The sequence below is a fragment of the Pelmatolapia mariae genome, linkage group LG16_19, assembly GCF_036321145.2.
Source record: "Pelmatolapia mariae isolate MD_Pm_ZW linkage group LG16_19, Pm_UMD_F_2, whole genome shotgun sequence".
Taxonomy (NCBI): domain Eukaryota; kingdom Metazoa; phylum Chordata; class Actinopteri; order Cichliformes; family Cichlidae; genus Pelmatolapia; species Pelmatolapia mariae.
Window position 1 is genome coordinate 16538772 of NC_086241.1, and position 17277 is coordinate 16556048.

At 38.8% G+C, this 17277-nt stretch overlaps 1 protein-coding gene across 8 annotated transcripts in view; it reads left to right on the plus strand.

Annotated features, from left to right (window-relative positions):
* The window catches only part of rapgef4a (Rap guanine nucleotide exchange factor 4a), a 38599-nt gene extending 22031 nt beyond the window's left edge, over positions 1-16568 (plus strand). For 3 of the 8 annotated variants that reach the window (XM_063497910.1, XM_063497913.1, XM_063497914.1), the window contains 26 exons: positions 35-96; positions 1080-1130; positions 1200-1306; positions 2853-2974; positions 3073-3256; positions 3337-3421; positions 3849-3909; positions 4046-4122; positions 4241-4387; positions 5385-5500; positions 6410-6495; positions 6866-6944; positions 7070-7220; positions 8240-8328; positions 8483-8513; positions 8605-8683; positions 10370-10516; positions 13640-13737; positions 13978-14103; positions 14247-14425; positions 14502-14592; positions 14678-14728; positions 14831-14918; positions 15035-15099; positions 15192-15246; positions 15894-16568. In XM_063497910.1, the coding sequence (XP_063353980.1) occupies positions 35-96; positions 1080-1130; positions 1200-1306; positions 2853-2974; positions 3073-3256; positions 3337-3421; positions 3849-3909; positions 4046-4122; positions 4241-4387; positions 5385-5500; positions 6410-6495; positions 6866-6944; positions 7070-7220; positions 8240-8328; positions 8483-8513; positions 8605-8683; positions 10370-10516; positions 13640-13737; positions 13978-14103; positions 14247-14425; positions 14502-14592; positions 14678-14728; positions 14831-14918; positions 15035-15099; positions 15192-15246; positions 15894-16021 (2555 nt within the window). In that variant the 3' untranslated portion in view covers positions 16022-16568. Of the gene's footprint in view, positions 1-34; positions 97-1079; positions 1131-1199; positions 1307-2852; positions 2975-3072; positions 3257-3336; positions 3422-3848; positions 3910-4045; positions 4123-4240; positions 4388-5384; positions 5501-6409; positions 6496-6865; positions 6945-7069; positions 7238-7321; positions 7939-8239; positions 8329-8482; positions 8514-8604; positions 8684-10369; positions 10517-13639; positions 13738-13977; positions 14104-14246; positions 14426-14501; positions 14593-14677; positions 14729-14830; positions 14919-15034; positions 15100-15191; positions 15247-15893 lie in introns of those variants that run through there. The other 5 variants (XM_063497912.1, XR_010096497.1, XR_010096498.1 and 2 more) reach the window with 5 other exon arrangements.
* Positions 16569-17277: the final 709 nt, after the last annotated feature.

A 17277-nucleotide genomic window follows, 5' to 3' on the forward strand; every position in this document is an offset into this window, starting at 1 on the left:
TTTAACATACATCCTCTGTTTTTTTTCCCACCAGGACTGCCTGACAAAGAGAACATAAGCAACAACTCATTTGTTGTCTCCAAACCTCTGAATAAGGTAATTCCTCTGTCTGTATTTAGGATGAAACCTTTTCATTTTATGAGGCCACAAGAGCATCCTGTACTGTTGCTCACCTCCTCAGTGGGGCACAGAAATAAGTGTGGAATGTGAAGTTTGTTTAAAGTTGCTCTAAATATAAACACAGTGACTGGATTTCTCGTCTCCATCCAGAACAGTTCCTGTCCCCTCTCCTGCTGTCATTTCCTGACCACTGAGTTGATAACGCTGCACTACAGCAGATTTATGGAGCTACGTGCGTTGTTCACTTATGGAGTTTAGCCACATCACAATCGCTCTCTTACATAAAAAGAGAAACTGAAAGTGTGCATTCTTGTTATGTAACCAACAAAGACAGAATAAATTTACTTTAACATATATAAATAAGCCCAGTTTCTTTGGCAACTGAGTGGTCTAATGTCTTGTAAATAAATGATGAGGCTTTAAAGCTTTCACATAAATGCATGACTTGCACTGCTCTCTGAAGCATTCAGAATGCATTTTAAATGTCAAAGTCCTGCAGCCCACCCCATGGCCATCCTCAGCTGGAAAAATCAAAAACAACAACAACAAAAAAAGCACTCCCATACTGTAATTCACAGTATCTGTGTCCCATTAAAGCAACTGAATGCATCAGTCAAGACTCTGGTAACGGAACAGTATGGAAAGAAATAAAAATCAAATTTGAATGCAATAAAATCATAATGTCAGCTGTGAGTCATGCAGTAGCAGCGAGGATGACATCCTGTGGCCCCACAGTGAGAGGAAAAACATCAGACTGGTCTCTCTGACACATTGTTTCTTCCCTGATGTCTTTTATCGCAAATTACTGGACTGTTTTGTTCTTTGGTGAACCTTCAGTTTCACCCACTTTCTGTGAGATTCAGTGTAAGTAGATCCTGAGTTTCAGTGTCATGCATGAGGCATTTTATTTCACCTCCTCTCATTTTTTTTTTTTTTTTATGTTTCACTTTATTTTGCAGAAGTCATTCATTGAAAGCCCAGCCAAACCCCACCCTAAATGCTTTTCTCAGGTAGTAAACACAATCACTGAGTCTGAACTCCACAGTGTGCTGAGATTTAACTGAAATTCTACCGGGCAGGTCCCCTCCGAGAAGATCCTCCGTGCAGGGCAGATTCTCCGGAACGCCATCCTCTCCAGGGCGCCTCACATGATCAGAGACAGGAAGTACCATTTGAAGACGTACAGGTTAGTTCAATAAGGAGAGATCATTAGACAGAGACGAACATGATTTATTGATGCAGAGAATTTAGATAGAGGTATTTGGTGGTTAGACTTCAACAGAAGCCCAGCTGTGATAGGGAATAGAGCAGGACCCCCCGCAGTCTAGACGGTGGTGGTGGAGATGAAGAACGGCGCCTGAGTGATGAGAGGCAGTGATGTAGAGGAACTGGGTTGAGCTTGGGTTCTGCAAAGAAGAATGACAGAAGATTTAAAGTACGCAGTGTGAATTAGCCTGAAGAAGGCTAGGAGAAAGATGATTGGACTAGACCAGTGATGTCACAAACAGCTTGACAGCATGGGAAAGTGGAAGTGATGTGAAACTTAGATTTAGCTGGCAACACCTGGGAACAGAAAGATGTGAGACCCCTTATTGAACTTATGTATAAGCTTCATTTGGCACCCTTTTCTTTTTAATGGAAACACTCAAGCAAAGTGTATTTATTAATTTTTTTCTATTTTTATCACTCTGTAAAAGCAAAGAAAGCAGCTGAAGAACATTAAGGATTTATAAGAGTATCCAACATCAAAAACTGGGATGTGTGGGATGAACCAGTGTCAGTGTCAGATGGTTTAGTATGGTGTTGTGCCTGAGCAGAGCTGACAGCTATTGGACTGAGGAGCTTCACCAGGTAATGTCCAGAAAAGATCAGGGTTGTTGTGCAGGTGTGAAAACACTTTATGGCAGAATCTCGAAACTCTAATCTGCATTGTAACCAGAGGGGCACAGATGAAAACCCAGCCAGTGGGTGGCCATCGGTTCTCTCCGGGTACTCGAGCTTCCTCCCACAGTCCCACAGTTATTTTGGTGATTCTAAATAGCCCATAGGTGGGAGAGTGAGTGTGAATAGTTGTTTTTCTCTCTGTGTTAGCCCCGTGATAGACTGCCAACCTGCCTCTCCCCTCAGTAACAGCTAGGATAGGCTCCACCACATGTTCTGGAGCTTATTTTGGACTGACAGGTGCAAAAAGGGCAGTAAACACACTTTTTGCTTCTACTGCTTCAGAGTAAATGGCAGCCAGGTAGATTTATCCGGTGAAAATAGAGGAGCATTAAACATGAAAAGAACCAGATATATCTCTTCAAAGCTAAAAGGTGAGTAAATATCATTAGTGGATTCAAAGAAATGATAATGTTGAACTGTGTTTGCCTGATGTGTAAATGTAAAGGTTCACCACGTCTTAGTGTTGCGTTTATAGTTTGTTGTCAATCATCAGTTATATTTATTTGAATAAATCTTCATAATTTTGTTTGTTATGAACACATTAAATGTATTCACATAATATTCAATTTTATTTACCACATCTATCAGTACAAGCTGTAGACAGCGGCTGAATATAAAAGCTCTTTTATAGCAAAGCCCTGTTTGCACTTCAAGAGAATAAAATATAACAGCAGAAAATCATAAAAAAGGAAATCAGTTCATAAAACATAGAACAAACAGAAAATCAAAGTGATCTTTCGTACCTGCTCAGCCATGTAGGAGCTCATATAGGCATTTGTCTTTCCTAGGCGGTGTTGTGTGGGGACAGAACTGGTTGACTGGCAATTGCAGCAGAGCTCATGCGTCCACTCTCGCGTTCAGGCTGTAGGCATGTGGCAGGTGCTGCTGGAAGAAGGTGTTCTCAACCACGGTGAGGCTCTGTGTGATGTTTGTATGCACGTGTGCAGCGCGCGATCCAGTGATTTTAAATTGAATGCCCGCTGTCTGCGCTGTGTTTCTGTGATGCAGTGGACCAGGAGCTGAGCTTCCAGGACAAGTACCTTTTTTACCGCTTTCTGGACGATGAGCAGGAGGATGCCAGTTTCCCCACTGAAGACGAAAGAAGGGAGTGCCAAGAGGAGCTACAGGATACCTTGCTGCTTCTCTCGCAGATCGGGCCTGATGCCCATCTGAGAATGATCCTGAGGAAACCGTAAGAATCTGAAGCAGAAATCAGTAAAGGAATAAAAAGGGCGATTGTTTCATGAATTATTTCATCTTCTGTCTTTTTAGTCCATCTGAAAGGACAGCAGATGATTTGGAGATCATTTATGAGGAATTGCTTCATATTAAGGCCTTGTCACACCTCTCCACCACTGTGAGTACAGTTTACCTGCATTATGTGACCATATTATTCCTTCTCTTAATGCACAGATTGAAATTACGTCTTTCTCCTGGTGAAAAACATCATATCTGGCTCATTAGACCATTTGAGTGGTGAGAGTGAAGAAAAATGATGCAAACATGAAAACTTGCTTTATCTATTAAACACTCATTCACTGATCCTGTCCAAGAACACTTTAACGTACATGCCGGATAAGCAAGGCATCGAATATGTACTGCATAGCTTCGGGGGGGGGGGGGACTGCTGTGCGTTTCACTCACATTCAGTTTTAAAGAAATCTTTTAAAGAACTGTGCTGCATTGAATAGCTGGAATATTAAGCTTTGCACACATACAGCATGCCTTTACTGTTATTTTGGCTGCTTTCTGTTAGTGTTGATCCTCCTGATCTTCTTGTGCAGGTAAAGAGAGAGCTGGCCGGAGTGCTGATCTTTGAGTCCCATGCAAAGGCAGGAACAGTATGTAAGTAATCTGGTAAAATGAGTAATGTGTAATAGATGCATTGTTAATGCTGATTAATGATTGAATTTGCTCAGCACACAATCAGTATTAATTCAACAAGGACAGCCTATATGAAATCAAATCTTCTCTCCCTCAGTGTTCAATCAGGGTGAGGAGGGCACATCCTGGTACATCATTTTAAAGGGTTCAGTCAATGTTGTCATCTATGGAAAAGTAGGTATTTTCCCCCAATGAAATCATGTGACTTCTAGAGACATCAAACTGATTATACTGCTCTGACCCGGACGTTGATTCATCACCCAGTAACTGATCAGTATGCTGTCCTGGACAGGGTGTTGTTTGCACTTTACATGAAGGAGACGACTTTGGGAAGCTGGCGCTTGTCAACGACGCCCCCCGCGCCGCCTCCATTGTCCTGCGAGAAGACAACTGTCATTTCCTGAGAGTCGACAAGGAGGACTTTAACAGGATTTTGAGGGTTAGTGTCTGTTTAAACTCATCTCATTAACAATGAAAAAGCACCAACACCCTCTGTTGGCAAAAATGTAGTAATGCATCCATAAAGTTATTTAATGGATCTTTTGTGATCGTATGCCAGTCCTTTGCACCCACTAGCTCAATCATCCCACTAAATATGAAATATGTTGATAATGACCTCTTTTACTGATTTGAGGTTAATTAGGTGTGGATGTAAACTTGCGTTGTGGAAGCTAACATCTGGGAGCTCTGACACGTCATAGATTACCTGCTTGAAATAGAATATAGAAGGAGAGATTTTTTTCTAGATTAACTACGTAGTGATGGTCTGCAGATCTAAATGTGTTGAAATTACACATGTAGCGACTGATTTTCCAACCATCTGATAATGCTGTAGTAGTGTTGGAAAACTGAGTGACATCACATGTTTTTATAAGAATTTTTATTAAAGTGGTTAAACGTGCATGATTGATTTACAGAATATCATATTAGGTCTGCATTTGCTTCTTTGGACCACATTAAATGTATTATACATGACAATAAAAATACTTATACACAACCAATTAAACAAATTGTACTGAAATTTAGCCAGAAATACAGTATCTGGTATTACAGATAGTGCATGCTTATTGCATGGCTCAAAATAGTGCAATGATGGTTCTGTATATGAAATAAATAAAATAGGGAATGAATAATAATAATAATAATAAAAAAATGAATTAAAAAGCATATATTTATAGTAAAATATCCAAATATGTATAAAAATTTAAAATATCATATAATAACTGCTACTTTACATTTCTAAAGAATAACATTTTCACAAAGCTGCTTATGTACTGGCAAACACGTCACTACTGTTTAACACTGTTTAAATGTGACCTCTGGCATGTGACCTGGGTCGATCAGGTCACATGACTTTATAAACTGAAACAACATTATCATAGGTCAGTGGTCTCCATAGTAAATGCATTACTGTGTTTGTGTTTATTTGTATGAAGGATGTGGAAGCCAACACCGTGCGACTGAAGGAGCACGGTCAGGACGTTCTGGTGTTAGAGAAGAGCCTCAGCAGCAGTCGAACATCTGTCCAGGGATCCTCTTCTTCCCATTACAAGTAAATGTGCCCACCACTAATGCATGTATAATGCAGAGCTGCACTTTCTGGCAGTTGTCTGTTAAACTTGTATCCTTAACTGTCTTCACGTTACGATATAAATTAAGTTGCTGCTTTTATTTAACAGCAAAGAAAAATTGATACTCAAAAATATTTAAAATTGTTTCAGCCACCCTTTTTCTTTGAAGTAATAAGTATGAACTTTTAAAAAATATAATACACATGACTATCCCAGGTTGCTGCAGGAGTGATCCTTTCATGGTCACTTTCGAGCTTGTGATTACATTTGTGAACAATAGGAAAAATGCTGGACGCTAACAGTGAGTGTGACCAGCAGATAACATGGAGGCAGCACACACACAGCAATCCTGTGAGCTGCAGCCAACAAGCATTATCTTAATAGAGGCATCTGTCACTGCAGCACAGTTGCTAGAGAGACATATTAATGGTTATGATGGCCTTGCTCCTAGGGGGAAAAGAAGACCCGGCAAGTCACAATTACTTGTTCAGGGTCGCCCTCTAATCAACTCCACTCCTCAAACGTAAGAGTGTCAAGACTGTGTTCTCCCCCATGAGTGGGGAAGACATGGCGTTGCTTGTGTAGCTCCCTCTTGCCATGCTGTTATCAAGTAATGAAAACAACCGAGGCTGGATTGTGTTGATTCTCCTTCACGTAGAAGATGCCCCCTCATTTTTTTTCTCCCCTCGGCTTTTCTCGTGGCACTTAGCCCAGACTCCCCTTCATCTTCAGCTGGCCAAGAACACTGATTGTAAATAGGATTGTTATCAAATGAAGCAATCACAGACTCACGTTGAAGGAACAGTCGAGGGCCATAGCTGTGTCATCAAGCATTAAGAGCCAGTGTTTCTTGATTAGTGAAGGGTGTGTTTTATTCTGTTTTCCTGCAGATACAACGTAATGTCTGGGACGCCGGAGAAGATTTTGGAGCACCTCCTTGAAATGATGCGATTGGATTCTCAATTCACAGAGTCAGGTACTGCTCACCATGACACATCCCATGTGTCGAATTAGTGCCATCTAGCACGGCCTGTCAATACGATGATCATTTATTGTGGAGAGTTTTCACCTATGCAACATTCTCCTCCGCCCTCGCCGGCTCTGTTTCTCTCCTCTGTCCTCTGCCGACTGTTCTGCACTGACCCGTTTGTTCTTGCCTATAATTAGCCACACATCACAGGGCTGATCTAATTACTCTCGCTTGCGTGGATACATATGGTTTTCATTCGTCGGCAGAGGTGACACAGACGGGGCCACGAGGATCAAGGCCCGATGCCACTCTTTGATGCTCTCTTTCACCGGCTACACAGGTGTTTGACATAAGCGTCTTTCTTTTTTTGTTACAGACTCAGCCTTAGATGACTTTGTGCTCATGCACTGTGTCTTCATACCCAACAGTCAGCTGTGTCCAGTGTTGATGTCCCAATATCCTTTCAGCATTATGTTCCCTAATTCTTTTTTAATGTTCTTTACCGTTCCTGTGAACGTGAAAACATAGAGCTCACTGGTTTGCTGCAGCTACATTGTTTTAATCTTTAACTGCTATGCAGCTACCATGCCCAGGCCTCGCAGGGATCTGAACAGGAGAAGCTGGACTACACGCTTAATAACAAGCGCAGGGTGATCCGGCTGGTGATGCACTGGGCTGCCGTACACGGGGATCACCTGCAGGAAGAGGATGTCTCAGTGTTGTTTCTGGAGGTCAGCCTAAACATATATGAAGGTTGTTCTAACCTCTGATATAGGTACAGAATAGTCACAACAGCAGAACCGTCTGCATCTCTGACCAAGACTTGTTCCAGTGTTTCAGATGTGCTCCTAATCAGTTTGGAAAGTCGGGAATTTGGAGGGTAGGTTTGTGATTTTTCTTGAGCCATTCGTGGGCAGTTTATTGAAGTGGGATCATCTTGCTGAGGTAAAATGCTGCTGTTAGGACGTGTCATGGAGAGATATGTGAGTGAAAGACCTAACGTTTTCCAGTAGAAAGAGTTGTAAGAGATGATTAGTGTTATCCATTTCACCTCTCAGTTAATACTGAGAATGTTGCGGCGAATCAATATGCTTTACTTAAAAACAATTAATTGTTCATAATCCTCTTAGATTCTTTGATTCTTGATAATGATAAGATTTTGAAATGTTTTATAAAGCGAAGGCGCCACACCACTAACCATAACTAATAAATTGATAGAAAATCAGATGTATGTGTGAGTGCATGATGTCCAAATCCAAGAATATTCACAGCTATAATGCTGACAGCTACTCTTTTGTTTCATGGCTGATATTAATTATTTACAACTGTAAACACATACCTTTGCAGTTATGCAAGGTGTTTGCACCTTCTGCTAAGTTTAATTGCACTCTCTCCTCACTATAAATAAACAGACACATGTCAGAAAATCAAAATCACTGAAACTGCAATTTTAAATGTGCATTTATTATAGATGTGAGCATTAGAATATATATATATATATATATATATATATATATATATATATATATATATATATATATATATATACATATATATATATATATATATATATATACATATATAAAACTCTTATTAAATGAAAGGAATTATGATTCTTGAGGATATGCTAACTTAATGTGGTGTGGTGCTTGAGAAAAACTCAAGAAAAACTTTGTAAATGTATGTTAAAATGAGTTTTAATTAGTTCTTCTGAATCATTGTTTTGCTCAGAGCTTGCTGTGTTTTGCAGGAGTTTTTCATGGCAGTATCTAATGATGCCAAAGCCTTTCCAGCCCTCAGGGATCAACTAACAGAACTGGAAAGAATTGTAAAACGCAAGTAAGTCAGAGCTTTGTTTTTTTGTTTTTAGGTTTTGATATGGGTGAAAGGTGCTGTATGTGGTTAGTGTTGAGAATTTAAAGGAGAAAGGCTCTTTAGATAACGATCAAACTTAACTAAAGAGTCATTAACTGTTTTTTATTTTATTCTTCAGTGCTGAAGATGCCAGATCCTCACAGAAAAAAGTATAAGACCGACTCTTTTGGTTCCAAATTAAAGTTCGTGTTTATTCAAATGTCTGTGAACCTAAACTGTGAACCTAAAATTCCCACACAGCACAAAGTCCTGCTGCGGCATTTCAGTGTGGGAGAGGAGAAGCTTCAGAAACGTCAGCCCATCAGGAGTAACGATGAAAGTGAGTTGTGGATGAACATCCACTCTCCGGTTATCATAAACATAGATAGCTGGGCTGCTGTCTGTCACATTCAGCTATCTATTTGGAAGTCTTTATCATGCAGTGATAGCGATAGTCAGTATTTTGAAATAGCGACAGAGGTTCACTACTCATAAACTCAGAGGATGTTTTCTGTTAAAGTATGATGATTTGGTACCGCTTGTTCTTCACGTCATCTCTCCAATCTCCAAAAGACACACTGAAAATTGTTGTTCTTAGTTTGATTTTTGTTCTTTGTACTGATTTAAATAATTTGTTTAGGGGCAGTTCAGTGGTGCAGTGATTAGCGCTGTCACCTAGCTCAGCTGGAGCCTTTCTGTGCAGAATATGCATGTGTGGGTGCTCCAGTTTCCTCCCACAGTCCAAAGAGATGCTTGTTAGGTTAATTGGTGACTTTAAATTAGTTGTACATGAGGATGCGAGAGGTTGTGGGTGTCTCTCTCTCTCTATCTCTGTGGTAGCTGTGCTAATTTGGATAAATGTTTTGGTCTCTTTAAGGCCATTTAGTGATTACAACATGCAGAGTCTTCCAGGTAAAGAGTGTTTGTCAGAAGTAGCAGTAAATTTTTCTTTGCCTCCACATATTTTGTATAGAATTAAACATGGCAGTTTCAGTCTTTTGCTTTTACTTTCCACAATCACATGGAGAAAGGAGCGGTTTGTGGCAATGACAGATCAAAAAATACAAATGATTACTTGGTTGCATCGGTTAGGCTGATGATGTTACTAATGTCCCTCAACTGGCTGCAAAATCATAGATGAAAAATTCTTCATGTTTCCCAGCATGTCGCTCCAACATCAGAACTTTTCAGAAAAGGTTCCCATTTTAGTCAATGGAGTTTAAAACGAGTGAGTAAATATTTCCTGCTTAACGTATATTATATAAATTAAGTTAAGCTTTGGGTCACAAGATACAGCCATGACTTAAACATGTGGTGGAACTCTTGTAATTTGTCCACTTTAATGCAACACAGCAAATATTTGCATGCCTGTAATCTAAAAGATGCATTTGATAGTCATGTTGAGTGGGCCTCTCCTATATCTGGGCACTGAGCCATTGCCTGGGCTTCCACTTAAAAAGTTATGCCTGTGACTAATACATATAAAGGAGTATATTTTCCTCCCCCTAGCTTGTTTTTATTACCAAAGCAGTATGCACAGAAAAATTTAAAGTACTGACACATGTATGGAATATATTTTTTCTTCCTGCCACATTTCTTATCTCCTGACACTTGCACATTAATCTGACTAGTACATGCCCACGTTAAAGTTCTGTTTGGGATGCTCATGCTGTTGGCTAACTTATACAATCAGTCATGTTGGAAAAGTGAAAAAATTAGAGGTGGTAGATTTTTATATGTGAAAAACAGGATGCCTTATGTTTGCTACATAATGGGGTCATAACATGTGGCATAGATAAGAGCCTTCAGGGGCCTAAGATGTACCGGTGCTGCTGAACTACTGATGGTCTAGAAGGAGTTTGCATGCAATAAAACAAACAAATACACACCTACACACACAGAGAGTGAAAGCTAGAGATCTAGAGTATTATATTGACATTTTGCCTTTATCTCTTCATCGCTACTTTACCATGCCATCATTCCTTCTTGTTTACAGTCTTATTTTTGTTCTAATTCATTCCTTCAGTCCTGTTCAAAGTCTACTGCTGTGATCACACCTACACCACAATCCGGGTCCCTGTAGCCGCTTCAGTCAGGGAGGTCATCGGTGCTGTGGCTGACAAGCTGGGGTCAGCGGAGGACCTGCTCCTGGTCAGCCTCAGTTCGGCAGGAGGTGAGAGCAATGGCAGTTACTTGTCAAATGATTGGAGATGACAAAAGGTAGAGCTAAAGCCGGGTGATGTATTAAGTCTTTCTGGATGATGTGTGACCTTTTGCGGTGAGTTTGGTGACGGTAGTAGGCTGCTTTAGTAGGGGCTAAAGAATGGCCTTTAAGTGGCCCAAGAAATAACCTGAGCTCAGTTTTCCTCATTACATTCAGCAGAAAGCTGTTGGTTCAAGTGGCTGCCCTTTATTGTACTGATATTTGTGTTTGCCAGAAAGTACTAATGCAGTTCTGCCTTCCTCTGAACTTGACCTGGACTTTCCTTACCAGTGTTAAGTCAACAACGCTGAGGCTCCTCTTATTTGGAGTGGATTATCACAAGGCTCATAAAGAGCATCCAGAAAGTTTTCTGGATCCTAAAATCGATATATTTATTTTTATAGTCACAAATGTACACATAGTTATCTGCAATGAAAAAGCAAAGCAGGTTTTGAAGTTATTCTCTGGTGCCTGTGCAACTGTGTCGGATCCACTGATAATAAAAAAGATACAAAAGGACAACTGCGTTAGAAGGAAAAAATAAAACTATGAGGTAGAGAGAGAGATGTCATCAAGGAACAGATCAAGCAAAGGACACAAGAAAAATTCTGCTGCATTGAAAGTACCCATGAGTGCAACATCCTCTATTATTCCTAAATGCTGGATTTAAAAAAATAATTCCCAACAATGTGTGGATGAAACTAGGCATCATGTCATTAATACCATCTCTGCAGTCAAAAACAGTGCTGTGGGGTTGTTTTCCTGCAGGGCATTGAGACTGGTCGGTATCAAGTAAACTTTTTTCCAGGCTACTCAGGCTGGTAAAAGAACAATACCAAAGAAAAGCTCCTTTGGTCTCATTTATAAACTGTGCCTGCTAAAAAATTCTCTTCCCCACGCATAAAATTATATTTATAAAGGATGAATTTTGGAATAAATCAGACTTTTTTTGAAAGTGAGCCAAGCCATATGTGAAATGGAGATTTTAAAAAGCATGACGGGACTTATCATAAAAGAAAGCAGACTATTCTTAGCAAACCTAGCTATATTAAAATGAACTATTTATTATTCACAAACCTCACTGCAAATTTACTATCTAATTGTATCAGTCCTTTCATTAATGTTAATAATATTTGTAGCCAGCGTTGGTGCTAAAATCACTGGAGCCTTGCATAATGATCTGCTTTTTCTCTGTGAACCGATGTGCTTTTGTGCTTCTTTTTGTTTGTAGTCTGACTGTTTATTTTTACCTCTGCCAGAGTCCTTTGGTATGAACTTCACAGCTCAACCTGCATTACATTTTTATTCTTCAGTAGCCTTTCTTCTCTTTGTTAGTTCAGTACTGAGACCAAAGACACCTTTTTTGTTTTGTTTTCTCCACGTCTCTGGTTAGGCAAATCGCACATCTTCCCTTGTTTAGTAAATGGATGAAGATGAGAAAAAAATAAGAGGTACATGTGGCAAATTTTAGGTTGACGCTTATAAAAGTCTTTGTGTTAGAGCAGCTTCATAAATCTAATGAAAAGAATGTGTATGCACTTTTTGTCCTTTGTGCATACACAAAGTTGTAGTCATGAGTTTGAATGATTGTTGTGCGTCTGATCTGTAAACTTAAACCCAACAGTGCATCTGGTGAGACCTGAAAGCAGCACTAATGATCTACAATCAGGCTGGTTGAGTTTGAATATTTCTGCCAAGAAAAATCTGGGCATGACTTTCAAAGAAAGACAGCCAGGTTTATGGGATCAGGTTTGTTAAGTTTGTAGGAACATATCTGCAGGCTATTGCTGCTGCTAGAGTGTTTAAAGGTGTTTTAACCAAGTAAGCTAGCAAGTATGATGTTAGTCTTTTATTGGTAATGCATTTGGATAACACTTCATGAAATATTGTGTCTAGATATATAAAAACAAATAAATAAATAAGCATAATTTATCTGAATTTCAGGACCAGGAGCACACCTCATACATACACCTTCCGGTTCTTTGTCTGTTTGTAATATAGAGAGGGCCGGTACTACAAGCTGTTCTCGTTTCCATGCTTCACGCTCTCTCCCTTTTTCAGTTCATTCACCTCTCATAAGAACATGCTTACAGTCCTGTCTGAGGCCTTCCCCAAACCGCAGCCTGAATTCATGCTCATGCCATCTGTTCCAAAAGTTTCAAAGCATGACTTCAATTCAAATTAGTAGTGCCAATTCGCAACAATAGTTATACTGTAAGGTAAAGCCCCTAGAATATTAGAAAGAAGACCGCTACTATGAACAAGCGTTTGGACACAGTGGGATAGAAAAACATCCTTTTAACAGCAAAAGACCTCTAGCAGATGCAGCCTCAGGGAGGGGCAGCCATTTATTATGACCAGGTGAGGGTGAGAGAAAAAAGAGGAGAGTAGAGGGATTCAGGAAGAATGCACACTAGAAGACAGCCATAATTTAATAATTACTAATGTTGGCTTGAACCTCTAAATGAAATTGTGGTCTATAAACATATGCAGAGTAGTGCATGAAAAAGAAATCCTCAGTGCATCATGCCACAGCAGTCTAACCCTATTGCACTATAACTAAAGGATGGTCAAGGGTCCAAATGTATGCAGTGTTTTCTATCAAATACACTACAGCAAAACTAAGGCTTTAATCACCTGGATATGTTTAAAAAAAAAAAGAAAAAAAAAAGCATATGCAGACAAAGACAGGTTATTCTGGTTGTTTGATACTACACACAGCAGCAAATATCTAATGTCAGCATGGTAACATGTTTGCAAAGAAAATACTATTGATTTCTGTAGTTTATACATGCCAATTAATTCTGATGGTATTAATTCTTTCATTATTTGGACAAATGTTTAAAAAAGGATTGGAGGAAATGTTTTGGGATCACATAAGGTGTGGAAAATGTCAAGAAAATCTCATCCTCATGCTAAAAGTAGAAAAAAGTAACAACTAAATAGGGCACTGGGCACCTGCATGCCTGTTCTAAAATCTTTTGACAAGCCATCTAATGGTTATTATTTCTCAGTCTGAGTGAAAACGGTAGACAAATGGATGTTTTCCATTCATTTTTTTAACCTTTGTGTGTTATGGTCTTCCTTTTGCAGAGAAAACCATCTTTAAGCCCAGTGATGTGTCGGTGTTCTCCATACTCAGCATTAATGGACGGCTGTTTGTGTGTCGGAGGGACCAGTTGGATTCTTTGGTGTGTTGCAAATTACATTTACATGAGAAACTCCCATATTAACATGTAGATCAGCTGCAGCTCCAACCCCAGCTGTACACTATATCAATATCACCCAACACGTCATGTTTATGAACTCATCTACACTCCCAACCAGTTGGCTTTAAACACTCCATCAAATTGATAGAAATGACAGTTAGTTACCTAATTCAGCTTTCAGTCTCTGTTTTATAAATGTAATGTGTTTTTCATGCTTTGTAGACCCCTTTACCTGAGCAGGAGGGTCCCTCTACAGGGTCACTGGCCAGCTTTGAGTTAATGAGCTCTAAGGACGTGGCTTACCACATGACTTCCTATGACTGGGAACTTTTCCACTGTGTACATGAGGTATTCAACAGCAACTGAGTCTGATTAGAAGAGCTCAATATATATCTTTCTTTTACTTCTTTTATTTATTGGCATGAAATATTCAGTTACTTCACTTGCTTATTTTACATGAAAATCAGTTGTTTTTCTTCTGCATCTTGCAGCTTGAACTCATCTATCACACATTTGGGAGGCAATATGTGAAGAAAACCACTGTGAACCTGGACCTGTTCCTGAGGAGGTTCAATGAAATTCAGTTTTGGGTGATCACTGAGATGTGTTTGTGTCCTCAGCTGAGCAAGCGAGTACAGCTCCTTAAGAAGTTTATCAAGATTGCTGCCCAGTATGTGGATTCCTTGTTATAGTTCAGTTTGTAGTTTGGTTTATTTGCCACACTAATTTCATGTTTCCTGTTAAAGCTGCAAGGAGTACAGAAATCTGAATGCCTTCTTTGCTATCATTATGGGCCTAAGTAACCCGGCTGTTTGCAGACTGAGTCAGACCTGGGAGGTGTGTATTTGTGCATTGTCTGTCTTTGGAAAACTATTAATTACTTAACTGCAAGCAAACTTTTGTCTGGTGTTTTTGTTCGCAGAAACTTCCCAGTAAATTCAAGAAGTTTTATGTGGAATTTGAAAACTTGATGGTAAGCTCCAAAGTAAAAATTTAAGATGAGCCACCTGATCAGAGTAAAATATGAGGTTAGTGTCCAGACTGTGATTGATCCACAGCATGACTGTCTCCACAGGATCCGTCCAGGAACCACAGGGCGTACCGGCTAACAGTAGCCAAACTGGAACCTCCCATCATTCCTTTCATGCCCCTGTTGATCAAAGGTTAGTCCAATTTATTGGATAACAGTTTATCATTTTGGCCTGTAGACCACAATTGTTTCGCTGCTGAATTGCTTCAACAGCTTTAACACTTTCCAATTGGTCCTTTTTTTTTCTAGACATGACATTTACTCATGAGGGCAACAAAACATTTATCGACAGTTTGGTCAATTTTGAGAAAATGGTGAGGCTCTGCTGTGCATCTGTGAATCTTTTTCTTGTTCTTCTCAGCTAATTGGCGATATTTGTTGCTGATCATTGCTCTTTGTCTTGCAGCGGATGATAGCTAACACAGTGAAAATAGTGAGATACTGTAGAAGCCAGAGATTCAGTAAGTTTCAAATGTTTTCTTTTTTTAATTTTGTACTAATTTCACATATGTCGCACTTAATACAACAAAAGGACACTTTATAAAATTAAACATAAAAATAAATAAACAAAATATATCTTGGAAACACAATATCAAAAAACTGTATGATGAAGAAACAACAATAAAAGACTTTATGTCCTGTTAATTTGATGTCTTTTGGATACATCTTAGAATAAACCTGCAAGCTGGAATAGAACTAATAGAAGAGTCCGTTCTCCTAGAAAGCACATTGGGAGAAATTCTGACAACAACTAGCTTCCAATAATTTTAATTTCTTATTTCCAAAATAAAAAATAAAGTAATATTCTCACAATAGATCGAGAAAAGTACCTGTTTTGACTGACTGACAGCAAGCTGTAATATTAATCTTTTGAAGTTTAGTTGGAGTATATTATTGGTATCTCTGAACCTTTAACATCTATATTCGATCATTTATCCAGCAGTTTCCTATTAATCCCTTTATATTGATTGCCCATACAGCTTAGATATACTCAATCAGCAGAAATATTTTTTTAAAAAGCACAAATATTTTGGGTTCCTATATGATGAACTTACAAATTTTTCTTGCATTTTTTTCCTGACATTGCCCATCTTTTCAATTAAATCAGGTCCAGAGTCACCACTGCCAAGCAAGAACCACCCTGACGTTTGGACTTATATTCGTCAGCTTAACGTGATCGATAACCAAAGGATGCTTACTCAGCTCTCTCATGGACTTGAACCCCGCAGGTCTTGAAATCCACTCAGGGACAGAAACATTACACGAAGACGCTACTCCATGACGTGATGTGCGCTCGCTTGGGATGAGTTTACTTAGTACAGGATTGAGGACCTGATGTTGTATCAGATAATGAGATATTGTTTCAGAAGCCTGCCTTGTTAAGCTTTTTCTTACAGTAATTAGTGATATTTTAGCAGTAATTGTTGGCGGGTGACGTACCTCCTCGTATCATTGTCGTACAGATATCACAACAAACAGCATGAAGAAATGAATGATGTTTGGAGGGATCTCATTCATCGAACTGTGTAAGATTTTAGATGTAAACGCTATATGATGCTGACGCTTACAGGTCTCAATATTCCTGATATTCAGTTGTTTCGTATATTTTGTATCAGACAATATTTGTATATATTTAAGTTTTTAAGACTCTTGTGTTGTAAATTGTATACAGATATTTATTTTGACAAGCATGCAGAGGATTATGATTGTTTTACTTTTTATTCATGTGAGCAAATTTCTCTTTAAAGCCTGAGATATCATAAGTGTCTGAAAACCTTTTTGTGCGCTCTAAATAATAAAAAACCTTTAGATGTATTTGTTCAACTTTATATTTATTATCTAGTATAAAGACAGTTTGATCAGTATACTGTCAGTGTATAAGATGGAAATCAACCAAGACAACTCATGAAACGTTTTCTTACATCTTATTGAATTAGAGCAGCAACAGCAGCAGAACAGGTCAGCTGATCACAGTCTGTACATTATGAAAATCTACTGGAACACACAATAGAAATGACTGTGAGCTGTGATGATTTTCATCCTGATTATCATCCCGACTGTACTCATTTTCCTGTTTTGATGTGGAAGCAAAGTCACCCTCTACAATGTAGGCAACTATTTTTTAAAGATTCTCCTTCTTTTCTCTCTGCTCATGTTCTACTTAGTGATTCAATTCATTAGAAGTAAAATTTAGAGTGAAATAAAATTTGGATTCCCATGCATTAATATAATTTTATTCTATTAATATAGTACAAGGTTCTGTTTGCTTTGCACAAAAGTAGCTGGTAGAAATGTCCTCTAAAAAGCTACTTTTAACATCCTTACTTACTTTGAATACATTTCAGAGTCAGTACTTTTTCCACATTTACTTGAGTAAAAAAGTGGAATCAATACTTTTAACTAGTATTTTTTTTTTTAAACAAAAGTGTCTGTACTTCGACTTAAGCATCAATGTCTGTAATTTTGCCACCTCTACTTAACACTAGCCTATG